Source organism: Oenanthe melanoleuca, chromosome Z, assembly GCF_029582105.1.
Source record: "Oenanthe melanoleuca isolate GR-GAL-2019-014 chromosome Z, OMel1.0, whole genome shotgun sequence".
NCBI lineage: Eukaryota > Metazoa > Chordata > Aves > Passeriformes > Muscicapidae > Oenanthe > Oenanthe melanoleuca.
In genome coordinates, this window is record NC_079362.1 from 51946728 (window position 1) to 51965975 (window position 19248).

At 40.8% G+C, this 19248-nt stretch overlaps 1 protein-coding gene across 1 annotated transcript; it reads left to right on the forward strand.

Moving 5' to 3' along the window:
- Positions 1 to 4744: 4744 nt before the first annotated feature.
- Positions 4745 to 10777, forward strand: BTF3 (basic transcription factor 3). Its single transcript, XM_056514032.1, has 6 exons — positions 4745 to 4900; positions 5189 to 5257; positions 8354 to 8467; positions 8667 to 8868; positions 10110 to 10166; positions 10675 to 10777. Exons 2-6 carry the CDS (start codon positions 5189 to 5191, stop codon positions 10719 to 10721), a joined length of 489 nt encoding a protein of 162 aa, XP_056370007.1. The 5' UTR covers positions 4745 to 4900; the 3' UTR covers positions 10722 to 10777.
- The last annotated feature ends 8471 nt before the right edge of the window (positions 10778 to 19248 follow it).

A 19248-nucleotide genomic window follows, 5' to 3' on the forward strand; every position in this document is an offset into this window, starting at 1 on the left:
TAATTTAAGGTATCACTTTTTTCACACATAGCCAGTAAGGTTTCTACCTCTTACTTATTTTCTAGCAAGATTGACTAAGGTTTTCTAGCAAGATTGACTGTTACTGACTAAGACTAACAGGCAAGCCTTTCTTGGTGAGCTTTTAGCAGTTTTATTAACATGAACTTACAAATGTCCTGCAAAGCCCGTTTGAACCATGTACAGTGAAGGCAGTGGATTCTTGATGTAGCACTTCTCCAACTACTCTCCAGTAGGACTCGGCAGGGTGTTACAGAGAGAGGCATCCCAGAGGTCATGAAAGGCTTGTGATATGGCTTTAAGCCCAGGTATTTTGGGATGTTGAGTTTAAAAGCTACATACAGAAAAAGTGAGAAAAGGACACTTTGTTGGGCAGCAGCCTCTCTTCCTTGACACTAGAATCTATTACAGGTCAACCCTGCAGCACATGATACAGCATGATAATACATGATATGAAAACAGCAGCAGATTTAAGTTGAATCTTTCCGGGCTACTATCAATACTTATATATTTTATATCCCTTTAAAATTTACTAATTCTTCAGTGAGTCTTATGTCTAGATATCTAGAGATGGTTTCTTTTCTATCCATCTCTCTCTCTCAACACTTTTGGTTCTCTACTCCATAATGCTGCTATTTTCCTCCATTAAATTGCTAGCATACATGGATATTTTCAAAATAGTGCTTTCCCCCTTATGTTCTGCAGTTAAACACAACATTCTTCTGAACAAATGTTTCCAAACGAAACTCTGATTATCAGATTTCCTTTGCTGCCTAAAATCTTGTTATCTCTGATAATCAGGACAAATATTACTTCACTATAGCCTGATCACTTGTGTTTATGACCTTTGCTTAGTTCCCTCAATATGATACTAACACATTTCCTCAACATTCCCTGTTGTTACTCAGCACTGGCCATGACTTTTAGGAGAGCTTTTCCACTGGCATTTTGAGCGCAAATGTCATTCTTCTGCCTTTAAACTTACATACAATTTGGGAAAAAAAATTCCAAGTAACCATTTTGATGATCTTGCTCAAATCCTATGCTGTTTCTGTGTAGCCAGTGAACAACATATATTTAATAATGCATATTCTTTGATGTTTTTGAGGTCATGACTTTCACCCTTTTTCAGAACTGAAAAGGTGCTTACTGAGCTCAGGGTCCCTCTCAGGGGTACAGGCCTTGGATCTGCTTCATTTCTCAATAGAAGTTCTTCAGCTACAGCGAAATCCAGATTTATGTTTATGTTTTCCATTATGGAATTACAAAAGAACAACTGAAGAGAACAAGCCAATACTATTTTAGCATGCTAAAATAGTTTTTCTCAGATGTTAAGTTTGTTTTTTGAAGATCTCCTGTTTGATCCACGAATGTAACCAAATCTTAGAGTCCCTTGAACTGCCACTGAGTCAACTTCTGATACAACTCAGCAATGTGGTTTTCATCACAGTTTGTCTTCAAAAATCTCAGGCATACGAGATCATATCTCTAGATCACTTGATAATAAAATACCAGCTGGAAAAGCATTTTCTACAGTTCCTATCTTGGAATAATCTTTCTGTGATTAATTTTCACTTCAGTATTTCAGTCTAATAAAATATTTTGCTGCTTGTAATCATCATTTGTCCTAACAATTCTAGAATATTTCATATATATTGATGGCAGACTGTGATAAATATGAAGAGGATCGATTTTTACTTTCAATAGCTTGCGGTTACTCAGGTTTGGTTTTTTTTTTTCATCTCAGCTGTCTTCACTTCTGCTGCAGGTACATTGGCAGATTCATCCTGCAATAAATTTATAAGCTTTCTTTTTAGCTCCTAAGAAGCTCCGTCTTCCCCAAACACTTCTCCTAAACATGTTTTTTCCCCCCTTTTGAATGATATACTGGGTTTGTTAGCTCAGATTAAATAATATGGGCTTCCCTCGTCATCTTTTCCCACAAACTGACTGACTCTTCAACTTTTCCAGATACGGTGGACCAAATTTTCAGAGGTCCCCCATCAGCTTTTACAGTTGTTTGATCATATTCTAATTTTCATCTGCAATTCACCTGGTGGGAGGCGTGGAGGCTGCTGCTTTTCAGCAGCACCTTTTGAATCATCATGTCCCTGAGAATTTCTATCACCACCAGATGGAGTCATCTTGGGATTATCATTAATTTTCACTAATTACAAAAGCCTCGATTCAAAATCTTCTGTACAAATTAACACTCAGCTCTGGTGTAGTGAAAAGATAGCATAGGAGCAAACAAAATTCACAGACACATAAAAAGTAGTGCCTTGGCAAAACCTTGGCTCTGGGGATTACTAACAAGGGAGAAAATGTTAATCAATAAAGGAGGATAAATTAATTATTAACATAGTCTTACAGAAACAAGACCAAAGAGAATAGTTAACTGATGATATTCCAGAGAAGAACTAGTATAAAAGTTCAAAATACAGGGTGAGATGGCAAGGTCAGTAGTATTCCTACTGGTGCAGTAGGCTCATCGCGTTCAGTTGTGGTGGTGATTGGGACCATGGAGCAACAAGGCTTCTCTCTTGCATCACTCTGTGAGCACGTGTAGCACGGATGAGAATGCCAGGCTCGCTCCCCCATAAATCTGCTCCTGCCCTCTGCTGTGCAGCACAGGTCCTGCAATGACCGCTTTGCCTCCTGTTGGAGCCAGGCGTGCACCCTCCCATGGCTGTGAGATTACTCCCACTCAGACAGAGTACACTCAGACACATTGGCAAACGTGTGGGGGACTGGAATTGTAGGCTGTGAATGATCTCTGCCTCAGAAATGCAAAAGGAGGAACAGGGTTCACATACACTCAAAGGCAGCAGAAACTGTGTGAGTTAGGGCACAGGAGGTGTGTGTTTGGCTCTCAGAACAGGACTCAGAAAATACATAAACTACCAATACATAAAAAGGGCATATTAAGGCCTCAGTGAGGGAAAACAGCTACAAGGGAACATCTCTGAGGGATCCAGCAAGGGCACACAGAGGGTATCCAGTAACCAGCAGCAAGCAGCCACATGTGGGTAGCTTAGAAATTACCATAATGTAACAGAGAAGGAAAAGTCACAGTGAAAAACACACAGAGTGGAAGAAATAAAAAGAACAAGGACTGACATACAGGCAGTGGTGACAGAAAAAAACTCAGTAGTTTGGCTGGGCACGGGCAGCTGGGGGTGTCAGGTTGGTTCATTTAAGTGGCTTCACTACAGAGCCCTGCCATGGCCAGCTGGGAGGAAGGAGGCAAGTTGCTGGGGATAGCAGGGAGAAGCACAGCCATGGCTTTGAGAGGGGGCCTGCACCACACAAGTGAGAAAGAAACACAATGCTTATATGTTTTCTAGCATGAAAAATAATAAACACATAATTAGTGAGGCCACATCTGGAGCACCATGTCCAGTTCTGGACTCCTCAGTACAAGAAGGACAAGGAACTACTGGAGAGAGTCCAGCCACACAAATACAATTGCTGGGGCATCTCTCTTATGGGAGACTGTGGGAGCTGGGCCTGTTTAGTCTAGAGAAGACTTAGAAGGGATCTTGTCAATACAAATGAATATCTCAAAGGCAGGTGTCAAGAGGATGGTGCCATATTCTTTTCAGTCATGTGCAGTGGCAGAATGAGGAGCAATAGCCATAAATTAAAGAAACAAGAAATTCCACCTCAACACGAGGGATAACTTTATGTTGACAGTGGCCAAGCCCTGGAAGGGACTGCCCAGGGAGGCTGTGGAGTGTCCTCTCTGTAACTGTTCAAAACTCACCTGGATATGTTCCTGTGTCACCTGCTCTGAATGACCTTGACTTAGCAGGGGCGTTGGACTGGATGATCTGCAGAGGCTCCTTCCAACCCCAGTGGTTCTGTGATTCTGTGATGCCAGACCATGGATGTCATGCCTGTGGTGGGGAGCTTCTCTGGCAAAGCTGCAGGTAGGGTGGGTAAGAGAGCAGAAAAGTGAGTAAGGCATGGTAATGTGAGGCTGGGTCCTGCCCTTTGTCCACAATAACCCCAGGCAGTGCCACAGGCTGGGGCACAGTGGTTGCAAAACTGCCACAGGAAAAGGACCTGGGGGTGCTGATCCAAACATGAGCCAGCAGTGCCCAGGTGGCCAAGAAAGTCAATGGCATCCTGGTCTGGATAAGCAGTAGTGTGGCCAGCAGGAGCAGGACAATGACTGTCCCCTTGTACTTGCCACCAGTGGGGCCACACCTCCAGTGCTGTGTCCAGTCCTCAGCCCCTCACTAGGAGGAGGACACTGAGGTGCTGGCAGAAGACCAGAGGCGGCCAACATAGCTGGTGAAGTAAACTAAGCTGGTCTGGAGCACAAGTCCTGTGAGGAACAGCTGAGGGAACTGCGGCTGTTTAGCCTGGAGGAGAGTGAGGGGTGACCTTATCAATCTCTACAGCTGCCTGAAAGGAGGTCCAGCAAGGGGAAGCCCGGCAACTGGTCAACAGGATGTGGGACATACCCTTAAGCTGCACCAGGAGAGTTTTAGGTTCGCCATCAAGAGGAATTTCTTCCCAGGAAGAGTGACAAGATATTGGAATGGGCTCCCCAGGGAGATGCTAGAGGCACTATCCCAGCAGTTGTCTACGGAAAGGCAGCACCGGGTGCCGCGGCCCGGTTGGCACGGCCGTGGTCGGGCACACGGCAGAGCCAATGACGCCACAGGTCTTTCCCAGCCCAGCCCATCCCGGGACTCCGTGACCCGCCCCGAGAGCGGCGGGGCGCCCCCTGCCGGGCCCGGCGCCGCGCACGCGCGGTCCGGCGCGCGGCTCCTTCCTTCCGGCCGCCATCTCGCTGCGCCCGCGTGCGGATCCCGGCTCCGCGTCCTGCCCGCCGCCTCCGGCCGCGCTCCGCGCCCCTCCGCTCGCCGAGGTACCGCGGAGGCGGGGGGGGGGGGGACGGCCGGGAGAGCGGCATGACCAGGCCGGGGGCGGTGGGCGGCGGTTACGGGCTGGGCCTGAAGGGAGGCTCGGCTGGGCTCGGCGGCTCTGCCCGCGGTCTGGGACGGTTCCCGGCCCTGTGGCGGGGCGGGGCTGCCCGCGCGCCGCGGAGGACGCGTGTGGGCGTGTGGTGAGGGGCGGCTACAGAGCCCCTGCGCCCACTCGCCCCCACCTGAGTCACCACACGGCGCTGCTCCGGGCGCTCTTGTTGTTTCCGCAGATGAAGGAAACCATCATGAACCAGGAGAAGCTGGCCAAGCTGCAGGCCCAAGTGCGCATCGGTGGCAAGGTAGGAGCCTCCTCCCCGCGCTGCCATCGGGATTGCGTGTCCCTGCCTGCATATCGCGCCTGTCACAAGGGGTCCTGGAAACGGGTGTGGGGAGCAGCCCTGAGTGCTCTCAGCTTCACTAGACTGTCCTCAACGGAAGCTGTGCTCCCCCAGGGCCCTCTGAAGTTACTTTTATAGGTGCAGTATGTAGTAGCTGAGTCGCCAGCCGTTTCTCTCTGTGTATGTTATGTTACAGCAAACTTAATATTCTGTATTAGGGCGGATGGGAATCTCATCATCAGCAAGACCAAGTGCAAGGTACTGCAGCTGGGTCAGGGCAACTTCTGGTACCAGCACAGGCTGGGGATGGACAGATCAGAGCAGCCCTGCCCACAAGGACTTGGGGGTGCTGGTGGGTGAGAGGCTGGACATGACCCAGCCATGGGCACTGCCAGCCCAGAGAACCAAACGTGTGCTGGGCTGCATCCAGAGCAGAGTGGGCAGCAGGGCAGGGAGGGGATTCTTCCCCTCTGCTCTGCTCTGCTCTGCTGAGACCCCACCTGCAGTACTGCATCCAGAGCTGGGGTCCCTGCACTGGAACGACATGGAGATGTTGGAGCATGTCCAGGAAGTTGATCAGAGGGCTGGAGCTCCTCTCCTGTCAAAGTCAATCTGAGAGAATTGGGACTGGTCAGCTTGTAAAAGAGGAGGCATTGGAGTAACCTTATTGTGGCTTCTTAGTGCCTTAAAGGAGCCTACAGGAAAGATGCTTCAAGACTGTTTACGAGAGCATGCAGTGGCATGTCAAGGGGGAATGGGTTTAACTTGAAAGTCGGTTTAGATTTAATTCTTTACTGTGAGTCTGGTCAGGCACTGGAACATGCTGCCCAGAGAAACTGTGGATGCAATAGCCCTGGGAGTGTTAAGGGCTGGTTTGGATGGGACTCTTAGTAACCTGGTCTAGTTAGAGGTGTCCCTGCCTGTGGCAGGAGGGTTGGAATGATGTAGGTATTGTAGTCCTCTTCCAGCCATTCCATGATAATTGTATGGACTGTTTTAGAAAATGTGTGGGATTTGGAGTGAGAATAACTTACAGCAGGTGAGGTTTGGTATAGTTTTCATAACAGATCATAGAGGGTTATGTTGCTGACTTGTTAGAAATACTTAGGGTGCTGAAGGTAGTTTTTTGCGTTTCTGTGCAAAGTTGAAAATTCTATACTTGTCATATTTCTGTAATTGCAGACTAATATAATCAGAACTTCAAATTTTTTTCCATCTGAATATATGTATTTGTGTTGTGTGTTTACCTGTAGCCTAAGAAAAGTATATTTAATGTAGTCATTTGACAGTAAACATCTTTTCTACATGAGGGAGTATACAATGTTCTAGGTTACAAATTATTCAGTAGAACTCTTGCTGTCCAGGAGCTTTCATTCCAGTGTTTGTTTGCTGGAGATTTAGGCTACCTTAAAACAGGTATAGTAGTATATATATACTATAGATAGATAGATAGTAATTATCTGCCTTGGTAATTTTTGCATATTCTTGGTATATGTTAATGGTTAATTAGAGAACTGCTGTATAATATTGCTGATTGTATGTATGCATGTTAACCGCTGTGCGTTTATTGACTGTAGAGGCTTTTAGAATCCATCATGTGAGAGCATGCATTCAGATTAGAGTTCCTGCAGCTCGCTGATCAATATAGGGCTTTTAGAGACATTAAGAAAGGCACAGAGTGGTCATTTAGTTTTAAAATTGGCCTGTGAAATAGTTGGTATGCCTGCGCTTGCAATATATATGTTTGTTTTTTTTTTAATGGGAATTTACTTCTGGGATCTTCATGGCATTGTTGCCATTTAAGTTGAGATGGGTGTGGAGAAGGTACATATTCCTCCATATCCCTTGATCACATTCTGAAATTTACTGAGAATTCTTTTTTCTAGAGGGGCTTAGCATATACCTTATCTAGCTCAATTCTTGGTTAGACAAGGCACTAAAATCAGTACTTCTAGTAGTTTCCAAACCGCTGTGTATGCTAACCTGACAGTAGCAGGAATATCTAGTTTTCTTGACAAAAACCTAAATGTTTCAGTGGTAGTCTTCCAAGTGTTAGTTTCGTATGAATTTGTCACTAATATTCCTCATTGTGGTTAACAGAATTGTGTTAGTTAGTGTCCAGCCAACTTTCAAACTTCTAACAGTAAACTGAAAGGGAATTGCTATTTATATGGCTAGGCATCAACACATCATCTTATTATTAGCATGTGGTAGATGAGCAGTTGGAGTGGGAAGACTTAGATTAGTAGTTACATTATGTCAAAAGGTAGTTTAGTTTCACTTACAGACATTATATATCAGATTTTCTGAATACCTGTGCAAGCAATTAGAGAGTGACATTTTCTGCTTTTTCTTAGAAATGGGTATCTTCTAATGTGGGACATTTGCTTCCCTGGAGAAATCTAAAGCTCTGGGTCTGTCGGACAGCTTAACCTTTGCTTGTCTGTTTTCTAAACAGGGTTGGTCTAGAACACTAGAAGTATTTTTAAAAATGTATTTAAGAAGTATTTTTGAAAAGTAGGCATTCTTCAAATATATAAGTCCATCTGATGGCTATTCAGAATAAAAATGTAATATTTTTACTTTTCTCATATTCATTTGCTAATGATGTGTTTATATGGCCTCTGACTATTACCAAAATTTGGCTATAATTTAGGAAAGGCAATATAAGAAAAAACTAATAACTTTTAGAAATTGCTTAAAGCTGTTCATTCCTCAGTTTTATGTCTTGTGATAACTTGGGTTAACAAGGGTAAATTTGCAACTTCCCTTTTCTAAGATGCTGCAGTAAACCATGAGATTTGTGGAATAAACATTCTCTGTTGGCACTGCTTCCTAAAACCTCATGCTTTTCTCACATATGCAAATCTTGCCTTAGTGCAAGAGAAAGACTGCTACAGTGAAGTTGGGCAGCAGGTTTTCATGCACTGAAACACAGAAATAGTATGTTAAGTTGATTTGTAGATATTGTAATGTAGTTATATAGCACTTAGGATTAGAGTTTGTGAGAACTACTTAAGTTTTACCTTGTAATTTTTTTTTGTTTGTTTTGTAAAGGGTACTGCCCGCAGAAAGAAGAAGGTTGTTCACAGAACAGCTACAGCAGATGATAAAAAACTTCAGTTTTCATTGAAGAAACTGGGAGTCAACAATATTTCTGGAATTGAAGAGGTAATTGCTTCAAAGTAAAAAAAATAATTTCTATATATAAATAGAAAATGTATTAAATCAATTTTCTGATAAGTGATAGGTCCTAAACTTATCTGTAAATTATCAGTCAGTTTTCATGGAGCTTTAAGAACTTTGATTTCCTGTTAAATTGAAAAATCCTGTTAGACTGCTTCAAATACTGAATTTTTTTTTCTTTCAGGTAAACATGTTTACCAACCAGGGAACAGTCATTCACTTCAATAACCCAAAAGTTCAGGCATCTCTTGCTGCTAACACCTTCACTATCACCGGCCATGCTGAGACAAAGCAGCTGACAGAAATGCTGCCTAGCATCCTAAACCAGCTGGGAGCTGACAGTCTGACCAGCCTCAGGAGATTGGCAGAAGCCCTACCCAAGCAATGTAGGTTGAACTCTGTAGCAGCAGTGACATTCCATGTACTTTAGTTGTCTGTAAGGATGTTATAAAATGCTTAAAAAGAAGTCAAACTCTTTAAAATCTATTTTATTTATAGCTTAAATTGGATGGCAAGTATGACTCGGTAAAGCAAAGTCACCTGTTGGTGTGTCTTATAGCAGGGTTAGCACTGGAAAACTGTAGCCAGACTTGATGCTCTGGTAGTTTCTTTCTTGATGTGGCTACCATCTTTTGACATTAAGATGCACTTAAGCTTTAACAACTTCCTGCTGCTTAAACAAATTAAGGTTAGTGATGTCCGAAGTCCTTTCAAAGGAAAGGTTCTCTAGAAATTCTGGTTCTCTAGAAATTAATGTACAAGTCTAGGAAGAAGCCATCTTCTGCCTCATGCTTTTCTTAAAAACTGAGAAGGATTAATTAGAATGAGACTGAGGTCCTAGAAAGTAAGAGGCAACTTGACACGAAAGAATTGTTGTAGAGTAGTGGCAGAGGCAGCAAGACACTTGAGATGTCTATTGTTAGCATTATACTTCTGCCCAATTCAGCAGGTGCTCACTGGTCTGCTACAGTGGAGATGGTAAAGTCTCACTAACTCTGTCAAACACAACAGGAATGGTTAAAGCAATTACTGAGTCAAACGTGGACAAGAGCGCTAGGTCACCTTAACCATCTAAGGAGGGTAAAACTGTGTGTCCAGTTCCATATTCCTCTAACTTTGCAGGGGAACAGTAATACCTTTTAAGTACTTTTTCTAGTGGTGTGTCTGCCCGCAGCTTCACAATTACACCTCAGCTTTATTTGGATATGTAGGATGAAATGATCCTTTCTATTCCTTAAAACTTGATGATGTAAAATACATAAATTTAAAAGCCATGTGGTGGTCCATGGATTACCACAGTTTTTTTTCCAGGAAAACCTGGTAAAATCAATCTCCACTTGTATTTGGAAGTTAGTGTCCTGCGGGGCACTCAGTATACCTAGATACAAGATGTTGACCAGTATGCTGTTTAGCATGCATATTCTAATTTCACATTGGGCTGTTTAAGCATTGTCAGTAACAAAAGGAATGGGAATTTCCTACAAAGATCTTTGTTTACAGAACTGGATAAAGCATTGCAGCTTAGCCCAGGATCTTAGATAATGTTTTCAAAAACACAAAGCTAAACTATAAACCAAAATGCCTGTGGTGATCTTGAATGGAGCTTTTGAACTATTTGCTCTTGCAGCTGTGGATGGAAAAGCACCACTTGCTACTGGTGAAGATGATGATGATGAAGTTCCAGGTAAGAACAAACATGCAGTAGAGGAAAAGGAAGTGAATTTTGCCAAGAGATCTTACACATTGTATAAGATCAGACCAGGGATAGTAGGAGTGTTTTCTAGTCACTTGCTGTCACAGAATTTCTGTGGGTAGATTACTTAATTAATTTCAGATACCATGAGAGACTTCACAGTTTGAGCTAGTGTTTTGATCCTGTGTTGAAATTATAGCTATGACTAAGATAATTATTTAATATTCCATAAGAAACTACCTTGTCAGAATCACTGCCCAATTGTTATAGCGAAGTTAAATGCTTTTAGAATTGTGCTTTCTAATGAACCATCCAAAATTTCCTTGGTTGAGCAAGGAGGATGAATCTTGAAGCTCTTAAAAAAAATTATTTGCTCTGTATTTTACAAGCTGAAAGTTTTTATGGTGATATAAAGTAGAAATTAGGAAAAAAATTCAAACCCAAAATGTTTGGCAGAGGGGAAGTGGGTCAAACTTTAATTCCAACCATCTTTTTCTAGATCTTGTTGAAAACTTCGATGAAGCTTCGAAGAATGAGGCAAACTGAACTGTCACCTCCTGAATAAAATTAAAACTTGAAAAAGCTACATGGAGCTGCTATTTTGTATTGTGTCTGCCTTGATTTTATTTCCTGATGAGATCTCAAGATCTGTGATATTTGGAAACTCCTTGAATCTACAGCTCCTTAGTTACTGCTTGTACACAATATTATTTTTGTGGCCTGATTGAACAAGCCTATGCTTTGAAATAAGTCAGATTGCTAACAAATTTCTGCCTAGACGTATTTTATGAGTAACTTCTATACAAGCAAACACTCAAGTTTAATGAATTTTGGCATACAATAAAAACATGAAAAAGTTTTTGGTGTGACTTTTTGTCAGAAAATCAGGGTCAAAAATATTAGAACAACAGGCTCTAAATATTAAACAATTTTCAGGTGTTTTGCTTTTCTACAAAGCATCTTCCTTTTGATTAAAAAGTTTAAAAAGCTGGCTGCGGAAAAAAAACTTCCTGTGCATAATGAAACCTTTTGGACTTAATTGGTGAATTTCTGATGTTGCAGGTTAGAGCTAGGTAGGCCACTTTGTAACCTGTCTAATATAAGAAATAGAACTGTATTTTAGCAACAGTTAATGGTGGCTTAATATAACAAAACATGCAAGTCGAGGTAGAATTTTTACTTGCCAACTGCTTGCTGCTGTTCTTCATGACTTTGGGGAGCTACATGTGAGTGTTAAAATTTTTATCTTCAGTGAATGTTTAGTAGGTATTTGCATTGCATAACTGTTTAATGGCTTGAACAATACAATTTTAATTTTAGTTACCTGAAACCATCAGTTATGTGGGGGAATGAAGCACAGAAAGGGGGAAAAACATTAGTAGAATTGATAGTGGTTCTTAACTAAGTCTGTATTTACCAGCTTCAGATCTATTAAGTAATTATTTGAATGTTTCAGGAACGTGCTTTTATTGCTTTTTGGGTTTTTTGTTGTGTTTCAGAGAAAAAGATAACTTTTTAGAGCACAAGAAAGACATTTTAAATTCCATTGTGACATCTGTGTAGATGGAGTTTCCAGGGGTGAGAGCTAAATTTCATGTTTGTGAGTCATCGATATTACTGGCCTTCTAAGATTGTTTCTAGAACAGAAGCTTCAAGAAGTGTTGATTCAGCTTGACTTGTCGAGGATAAAATTCAGGGTAAGATTTGCTATAGCTGTTGAAAAGCTCTCGAGATGTGCCTGGAAAAGGGTGGGTCTGTGTCTGACTTGCCAGGCGTGTTTGTCATGGTGTATATTGGGAAACAGTGGAAGAACTTGTTCAAGCCCTAAAACTGCTGTGGTTTGAGGTAAGACAGACTAATGTGAGCATGATATGGCTGAAGTCAGGTGCAAGAACTTTGAATAACAATTTTAGAGCAGTTGTCTTGGTTTACAAGTACTTTTAACAATGAACTCTGCTTGTAGCATTGAATTAGTTTTAAAAAGTGCATTCATTGGATTGTGGCAATAAGGTAGAAAAATTAGGCCTGTGTGAATTTGACTTTTGAAATGAGGATGGCAAATGAAGTTGCTGAGTATAAGGGAAAAAAATTCTGCTGAGTAGCTTGCCAGACTTCCTGTGTCCTGTTGGATAAATGACGTGCTAGGTTTTTATCAATATGTTACCTTTTATGTGATTCAGATATGGTAGTCCACATAAATACCTGCTTTAAGCCATTGTAGCCCTTATGAAATACTTTCTACTGGTTTCTGTCTTATGAAGAACTTCGTACCTTGCTTAGACGTTCTAGACTGTGTTTTCCACTCTAACAGACATATATTTGGTACTTAAAAAATAAGATCCTTACTAAGGCAGTGTCTTTGAAGTGCAAAGTAAGGCTAATCTAGTGATAAACAGCCATGTGACATGCCTGTGGAAATCTTTGTGCAAGGTATGCTCCCAGTACACTCCCAAGCAGGAAATACTGGCATAATCTGCATCTTCAGACTCAGACTGAGGTAAAGATATGAGCAAAATATATTATTTACTATAGCATAGTCTAAATGGAAGTAAGGTACCTATCTGGTAAGGTTGTAGTATGTTTAACTTAGTGTTCAATCTTGGACTCAGTGATGTGATTAATTTTCTCTTGGTAAGGAGTTTGGTTATGGTTTTCCTAATCTGTCATTAATTACTAGAAACTGGGAATAGTGCTGATGATTCTCATCAGGTTGAACTTCTGTGTAACCTATTACGGATTTATATCTGTAGTTTTACTCAAGGAAAATTGCTCTCTATTCCAAATATTTTGGATAATGGAGAAATGAAAACAAATGCATGTGTTTCTACTGAGCTTTTTAATTTTAAAAGGCTAAGGGAATGTCCAGGTTCTGTCATGTTAAACTGTGAAATAGCTTAACTCAATGCAGAGGTGGGTTCTAGTGAGGTTTTTTCATAATGTTTGGAACAGATTTTTGGAAATACTTTCATGATTGTTAATCTTATGCTTTAAGGAGTTAGCAATGCTTTAAAATTGATGTATTCAAATACAAAAACCCAAACAACAACCCTTTCGGGAGATGGCAAAGCTGTGTGTTTTATTAAGGTAGTGGTGTACATATGAAAAGCTATTAACTATGGTTTTAAAGCTCTCGAAGCCACCTTGCATTATTAATGTTATTGTTATTTCTTATTATTAAAGTCTTGTGAGTCTGTGGTTGCATCTCTCAGGAAAAGTAACCATTGAGAATTTAATGTAGTTTATAGTGCACATTAAACATACATGACAAAAGAAGAACATTTGGTTTAAAATGTGCGCAGCTCAATACTCCAAATGTTAAATCAGTACTTGTCTATCTTACTATGTTGATTTGCCTGGAGTGTGGGGGAAGTTTAGTGTAGTTGCCACCTCTGAAATTTTGTGCTCATACTGTGTTTTGTGGGTGAAACATCCTACAGACAATTTACTTATCCTCAAGTTGTCTACTATATCTGCTGAAAACCTAAATATGTAATGGTACAATTAGAACAACAAGCTATTTTCCCCTTTTAAATGTGGGAATAGTTTTGAATAAGTTAATAAACTGGAGAGTTAATATTCAACAGATATATAGGGAAGTCCATGCTGATGATGACTAGATTACAGCCTTAAGTGACTGGCAAGATGGTGGTATATGTAAAGAGGAGAGATTTCTAGGCTATGTATTTTAAAATATTACTAAGTTCTTAACATGTCTTGCACCTAACTAATACATGCAGTATGGCTTCTAATTTTTCTGAGCTATTCTTCGTTTTCTATTATTTCAGCCACATCTGTGAGAGTTGCTGAAAATGTTTTCTACTGGATAATTGTAGGATCCTGGCCAGTAACAGAGATTGATTCTGAGAGAAAGTAATGATTTACAAGAAAAGGAGCCTACAGTGCAGCTGAGCCAAGCTTATTTAGCTTAGGTGAACTGTCTGTAGCATGAGGTTCATTTGACTGTGAGCTGAACTCAATAACTTTAAAGATGAATGAACGGTGGATGTATATGGAAGTTCTGAGAGTCAGGAATATAACTATTTCTGTGTATTCTAATTGACTTTAGGCTGTGTTTTCTTGGTAACATGGTACCTACAGTCTCATCATGAAAGTTTTAACTCCTCTGCTAATATTCTGTCTTGGACTGTCATTATAAAATAATGTTACTGAGGAGAAGGAAGACATTTTATGTAGTATTATTAGTGTACCATCTTGCTGTAATCTGGGGGGTTTTTGTAAGAGATTTAGCAGATGTAACTTATATTACCTTTACATTGCATCTGAGGTATCCTGGTAGTGAAAAAAAAGCTATTCTAACCATGTTTGTGTAATGCAGGGATTAGTAATATTTTAACAGATGAGTTACAGCCCAAAACAATGTTTTGCATTGCTAGTGAATCCAAACAAATTAGAACAATTGTTGATCAATTAGTGTTGTAATTGTATAGGCACTAATGATTATAGCCTATGTCTGTGTAACTTCTTACATGGGTGGAAGGCAGAATTCTAGGACATCTTGCTGCCATTCAGATTGGTTGAAGGTCAGTTTGAGCATGCAAAAGCTTTTGGTTTTGATACCAAATAACCAGGATTTGCAACACATCTCACACAGGGATGTGATGTGCACTTCAGGATACTGGCAGATAAATGTGAAAGTATCTGCTGCACTTGAGATCCTTACTCTGCGATTCTATTGGACTGCTTTTTTTTTTTCTGGAAAAATATAGTAATGGGTTGTAGCCTATTCCAAATTTTTAGGAAACATCTGAAGTTAACAGATCTTAACATTCTCTGTGTAAGTTGTACCTGAGTTAATAATGTCTATAAGGCTTATGCTGGAGTCTCAAAAATTTCAGCACACGTGCACACCTGATCAGTATCCTGCTTCACAACATATAACCTTGTGGCAAGTGTTTGCACCTGTATGTTAGGACTGAGTTAAAAATGATGGAGTAAGATTAGGCAACGTTTGAAGTTGTTGGAAGTATCAACTGAAACAGAAGGAGCTGTGGGTTTAAGCTGCGGCTCCAGGGACTGTGTCAGGCAAATGCAGATGTAACTGACCATGACTGGACAGTCAGATCTCTCAACAGTAGCATCTTGTGAGCTGCTGTTTTGTGATGGATTTCTAATAACTGTGTGTAAGAAAGACGACTGCCACCTTTTAGAACCCACCTAAGATGTTGAAGGGCTTCTTGTCCTCTTGTGCCTGCATAAAAAAAGATAATAAGATGATTGGGAGTGCAAAAATCTATACTTGTGTGACATTGGTGCTTGACATGACATCTGTGGTGTTACATAGACACTCACCAGTAATCACAGCAGAGTAGAAATAGTGTTAAAATGTATAGGGTGGTGAATATCTTCCTTGTCTCTTCAGTATTGTTGCCTCTGCAGAACAAGGGGGAATTAAAAGTAATAATGCTTCCTTAGATCTATATAGCTAAGATGCATGGTGAGCAGACTTAAGTGGTTAGGGGCTATTTTTATGATACTGTGAACAACTGCATCTTAAAAACGTTGGCATTTGTGCTGATTTCTGGCATTGGCTTCACCTGTACAAGTCAGTCAATCCATTTTGTAGTGTTAGAGTTGAAGCATTCATCTGCCCCCACCAAGTGTGAGCCTTGCATAAATATACTATGAGGGTAATGTGAACATAACTCTTTGTAGGATTCAAACCTAAACTAAAAGTAAGATGAAGTGAAAAAATTGAAAAATTGTGTCAGCAGATGGGCAGGCAAGTTTTTATTCCAGGGACAATTGGTATTCTAAGCACCAGGGAGGAGTTAATTTGACAATTCATTTTTTTGCCTCCCAGCTGCTTTGCACCAGTTAGGAATCAGTAGTTAGTGCAGTTCTTTCTGGTTTAGGGAAGCTCCTAAACAGTGTGAAACCAGCATAGCCAGCAAGCTGGGGTTTGCCTTTAGCGTATGTTGGGGGCAACATTTGGATAAACAATTCCCATGTACATCTGCAGCATTTCATGCTCCAGTAATTACTACCCGGGGGTGATGATCTTTAAGATTTTTTGGGGGGGGTTGGGGGTGGGGGTGTTTTTACTGTGTAGAAGCTAGACTAGCTTAGAGGTCTCAGGATTCACTGAGTCATCATCTTCCACCAAATTCAAAATGCAGACTTGCTCAGATGTGACCTTGTGCACGTATTCACTGGTGTTTAGGCTGACTTCTGTCAGGAATTGTATTCTAGATGGATTGTCATTCTGCTTTAGTGTGTCAGCCGCTGCATTTGTACAACAGACCCTTTGCTCACTTTTTATTTGTTCCTTGTATTTTAGCATTGTCTTATTTTAATAACTTGTACCTTGAAAACAGGTGATAATTTATGTCAAAAACTGGTGGTGTTTTTACTCCTGATTATGTCCCACCTCAGCAGCTCTAGTTTCATCAGGATATACAGTATATTTGACAGACAAACTATGTAAGCAGTCTGTAAATTTAATTCCAGTGGGGATGCAAGGCTTCTAGGATGAAGTGATACATTTTTCTGGGATGCTGTGGACCTTCTGGAAACAGTGTTTTGTGTGAACAGAAAACAATAATGCTTCTAAGCAAAAGCCTTTTTGGAGACAATGGCAGTGTTGTTATGCCTGTGATCTTACCCTATATTTGGGATAAACATTATACCACAGTTGCAGAGTAGATAAGCAAGCTATGGTTGTGATGCATTTCCAGAAACAATTGTGTTGAATCCCTAAATTGTAACATTTAAGAGACATACACATGTCTACGTATACAGTGTTCTGGCTGCAAAGTGGGGTGGAAGGATCTATGGGGTTTAGCTAAATCTTGCCTATTTTTCTGTAGTGCTAGAAGCCTGAATAAGTTCTGGCACATGAAATGTGCCTGTACTCCACCCATCATTCAGTGTCCTTTAGCTGACAATAATGCACAAGGTTGAGACCATCCAATGGATGGTGTGATCGTCCTCCTAAAATGCTTGGCAATGGTATGTAGTAGAAGTGGTATGAAAGTGATGCTGTTTTGTAAGCTTCATTTTCTGTTTATGGAATAGAAATGCTGATGTGCTAGAAAATTTTGTAGGCTGTGAAAAGCATGTGATGTGATTCTATTTGCTATGTTTTGATTTCAATGTTAAAAAAAGAGCATGTACAGTTGATTTACATAATGAATCAAAACAATATCTCAAACAATGCAGGTCAGGATTTTTTTTTCCAGAGGATTATTTAGGGATTACTTAGGTTTATTCTTGCAGGAAAAGGATGAGCTGTACAGTGCAGTCCCACAACTGTAATCCACCCTGTTGCTGTGTCCAGTTTACATCTTCCTTTCTGTTGGGGTCTGCAACCTTCCCTGCTGATTTCTGCGTACATGGTTGGCCTCATCACTGCTCATCTGCAGAAGATGGACTGACATGCTTTACAGTCCTGTATGCCTGGAGAGTTGCTAGCTTAATTTGGTGACAAATAGCCCTCAACAGAAAGATCTATTCAGACGTCATTCCTAGGACTAACCCCCAACAATATCTTTGATCTCTAAAGTTCCAAGTGACTGGATTCCTAATTCACCCAGTTATACATTCATTGCCAGATGGAGCAGTGTACTTCCTGAAAGCATTATGTGCTGCACAGCAGGAGGTGCATGCAAGCGGAACTGCTATAACAATACTAATGATGATCATTCTAGTGATGGGCAGTGTCTGCACTCCAGTGATTTATACTGTTGTTGTAAAGGAAAAAAGTCTGGTCCACAGTGTTGAAAAACTACTGGAATGCCCCTAACATTAAAAATGCAGAACATATTTGAGTCTATAATTTCAGTAAATACAGTCTGTCTTTTTTTTTTATCCCTCCCTTATTCCTTCCAGAGAGCATGAAGTTGCATCTGGTTGATGCTAGGTGTGGGCTAAAGCTGTGAATGTGAACTGCTTAGCCAAACCAAGTTGCCTAGAATTAGAATAAACCTTCATAGTTGCTCTATTTCTGACATTTTTTATTCCAGGTACTGTTATAAAACAGTTGTGGAAGATGAGTAATAGTTCTGGCATTAGTTTACAGATGTTTCATCAGGCTGAGCTAAGCATCATCCTCAGGGTTTAAAAAAGCAAGATCCAAGATTGCTTGAAGGTAGATTGTAGGACCAAGGCACAATGAATTTACTCTGGAAGTATAAAATCAGTGCATGCTGTAAATAAAAGTTTGTCTCTTTGTTTCTCAGCTAAGAGTAAGGTTCAGTGGCTGATTTTCATCTTGGAGTTGTGCAACATTTTTTATTTCTTACTGCAGGAATAGCAGTGAGTTAACAACTGCTGAGTTCTCTTGGGTGGGGGCAGGGGGAGGCAAGTGTCATGGGGCACTTCCATCATGGCCCTGAGACAGAGTTTGCCTCTAGTGCCATAGTGGGGAACTGAGATGGTCTTGTGTGGATCATGGAAAAGGTGAAGAGCAGAGGCCCCATCTTCCATCACTTGGCTTCCTGCTGTGGGCACCTGCTCCCTGTGTGGCGTAAGGAGGTGTAGGATACAGACTTTATTTATTTTATTTTTTTTAATACCAAGGAAAAACCCACAGGAGGGCTGAAGGGAGATTATGCTCCACCCTGGGAAGGTCTGGCAGGAGGTTGCTGCTTTCTGTAACTGTCTCAGAAATACAAGTGGGGAATTCAAAGTACAAGACAGATGAACAAAGAAAGCAACAGAGTGGAACTAGTAACAGCCCCAGGGAAAACCAGAGCAGACAGGGAAGAGTGTTACAAAGTGCTCATCAAATTTACATGCAAATAGTAATGCTAACATTGTACATGATTAACCAGAATACCCTGCAAAGTCAAAAGGGAATGAATAAGACAAAGACTTCGTGCAGCTCTGAAGCATTTGGCTGTTACTACTACATGAAACTGCTGGCAATCCACTTTGTGATCAGAGTTCATGGCATCTGTGTTTACACACTGCACATTGAATTTGGCAAAACATAATTTAGTTAATCAGGAAAAGCAACTTATTATAGATATATAGATCTTAATACTCTGAAAGAGTGCATATTGTCATTCAAGTTGAAATGTAAAAGATGAACAATTGCTGTAAGAAATTACAT

Coding starts and splice junctions, on each gene's coding strand:
- BTF3 (XM_056514032.1), top strand. CDS start 5,189: ATGAAGGAAACCATCATGAACCAGGAGAAGCTGGCCAAGCTGCAGGCC. Junction 8,869..10,109: donor AGAAGCCCTACCCAAGCAAT/GTAGGTTGAACT, acceptor TTGCTCTTGCAG/CTGTGGATGGAAAAGCACCA. Junction 10,167..10,674: donor TGATGATGATGAAGTTCCAG/GTAAGAACAAAC, acceptor ATCTTTTTCTAG/ATCTTGTTGAAAACTTCGAT.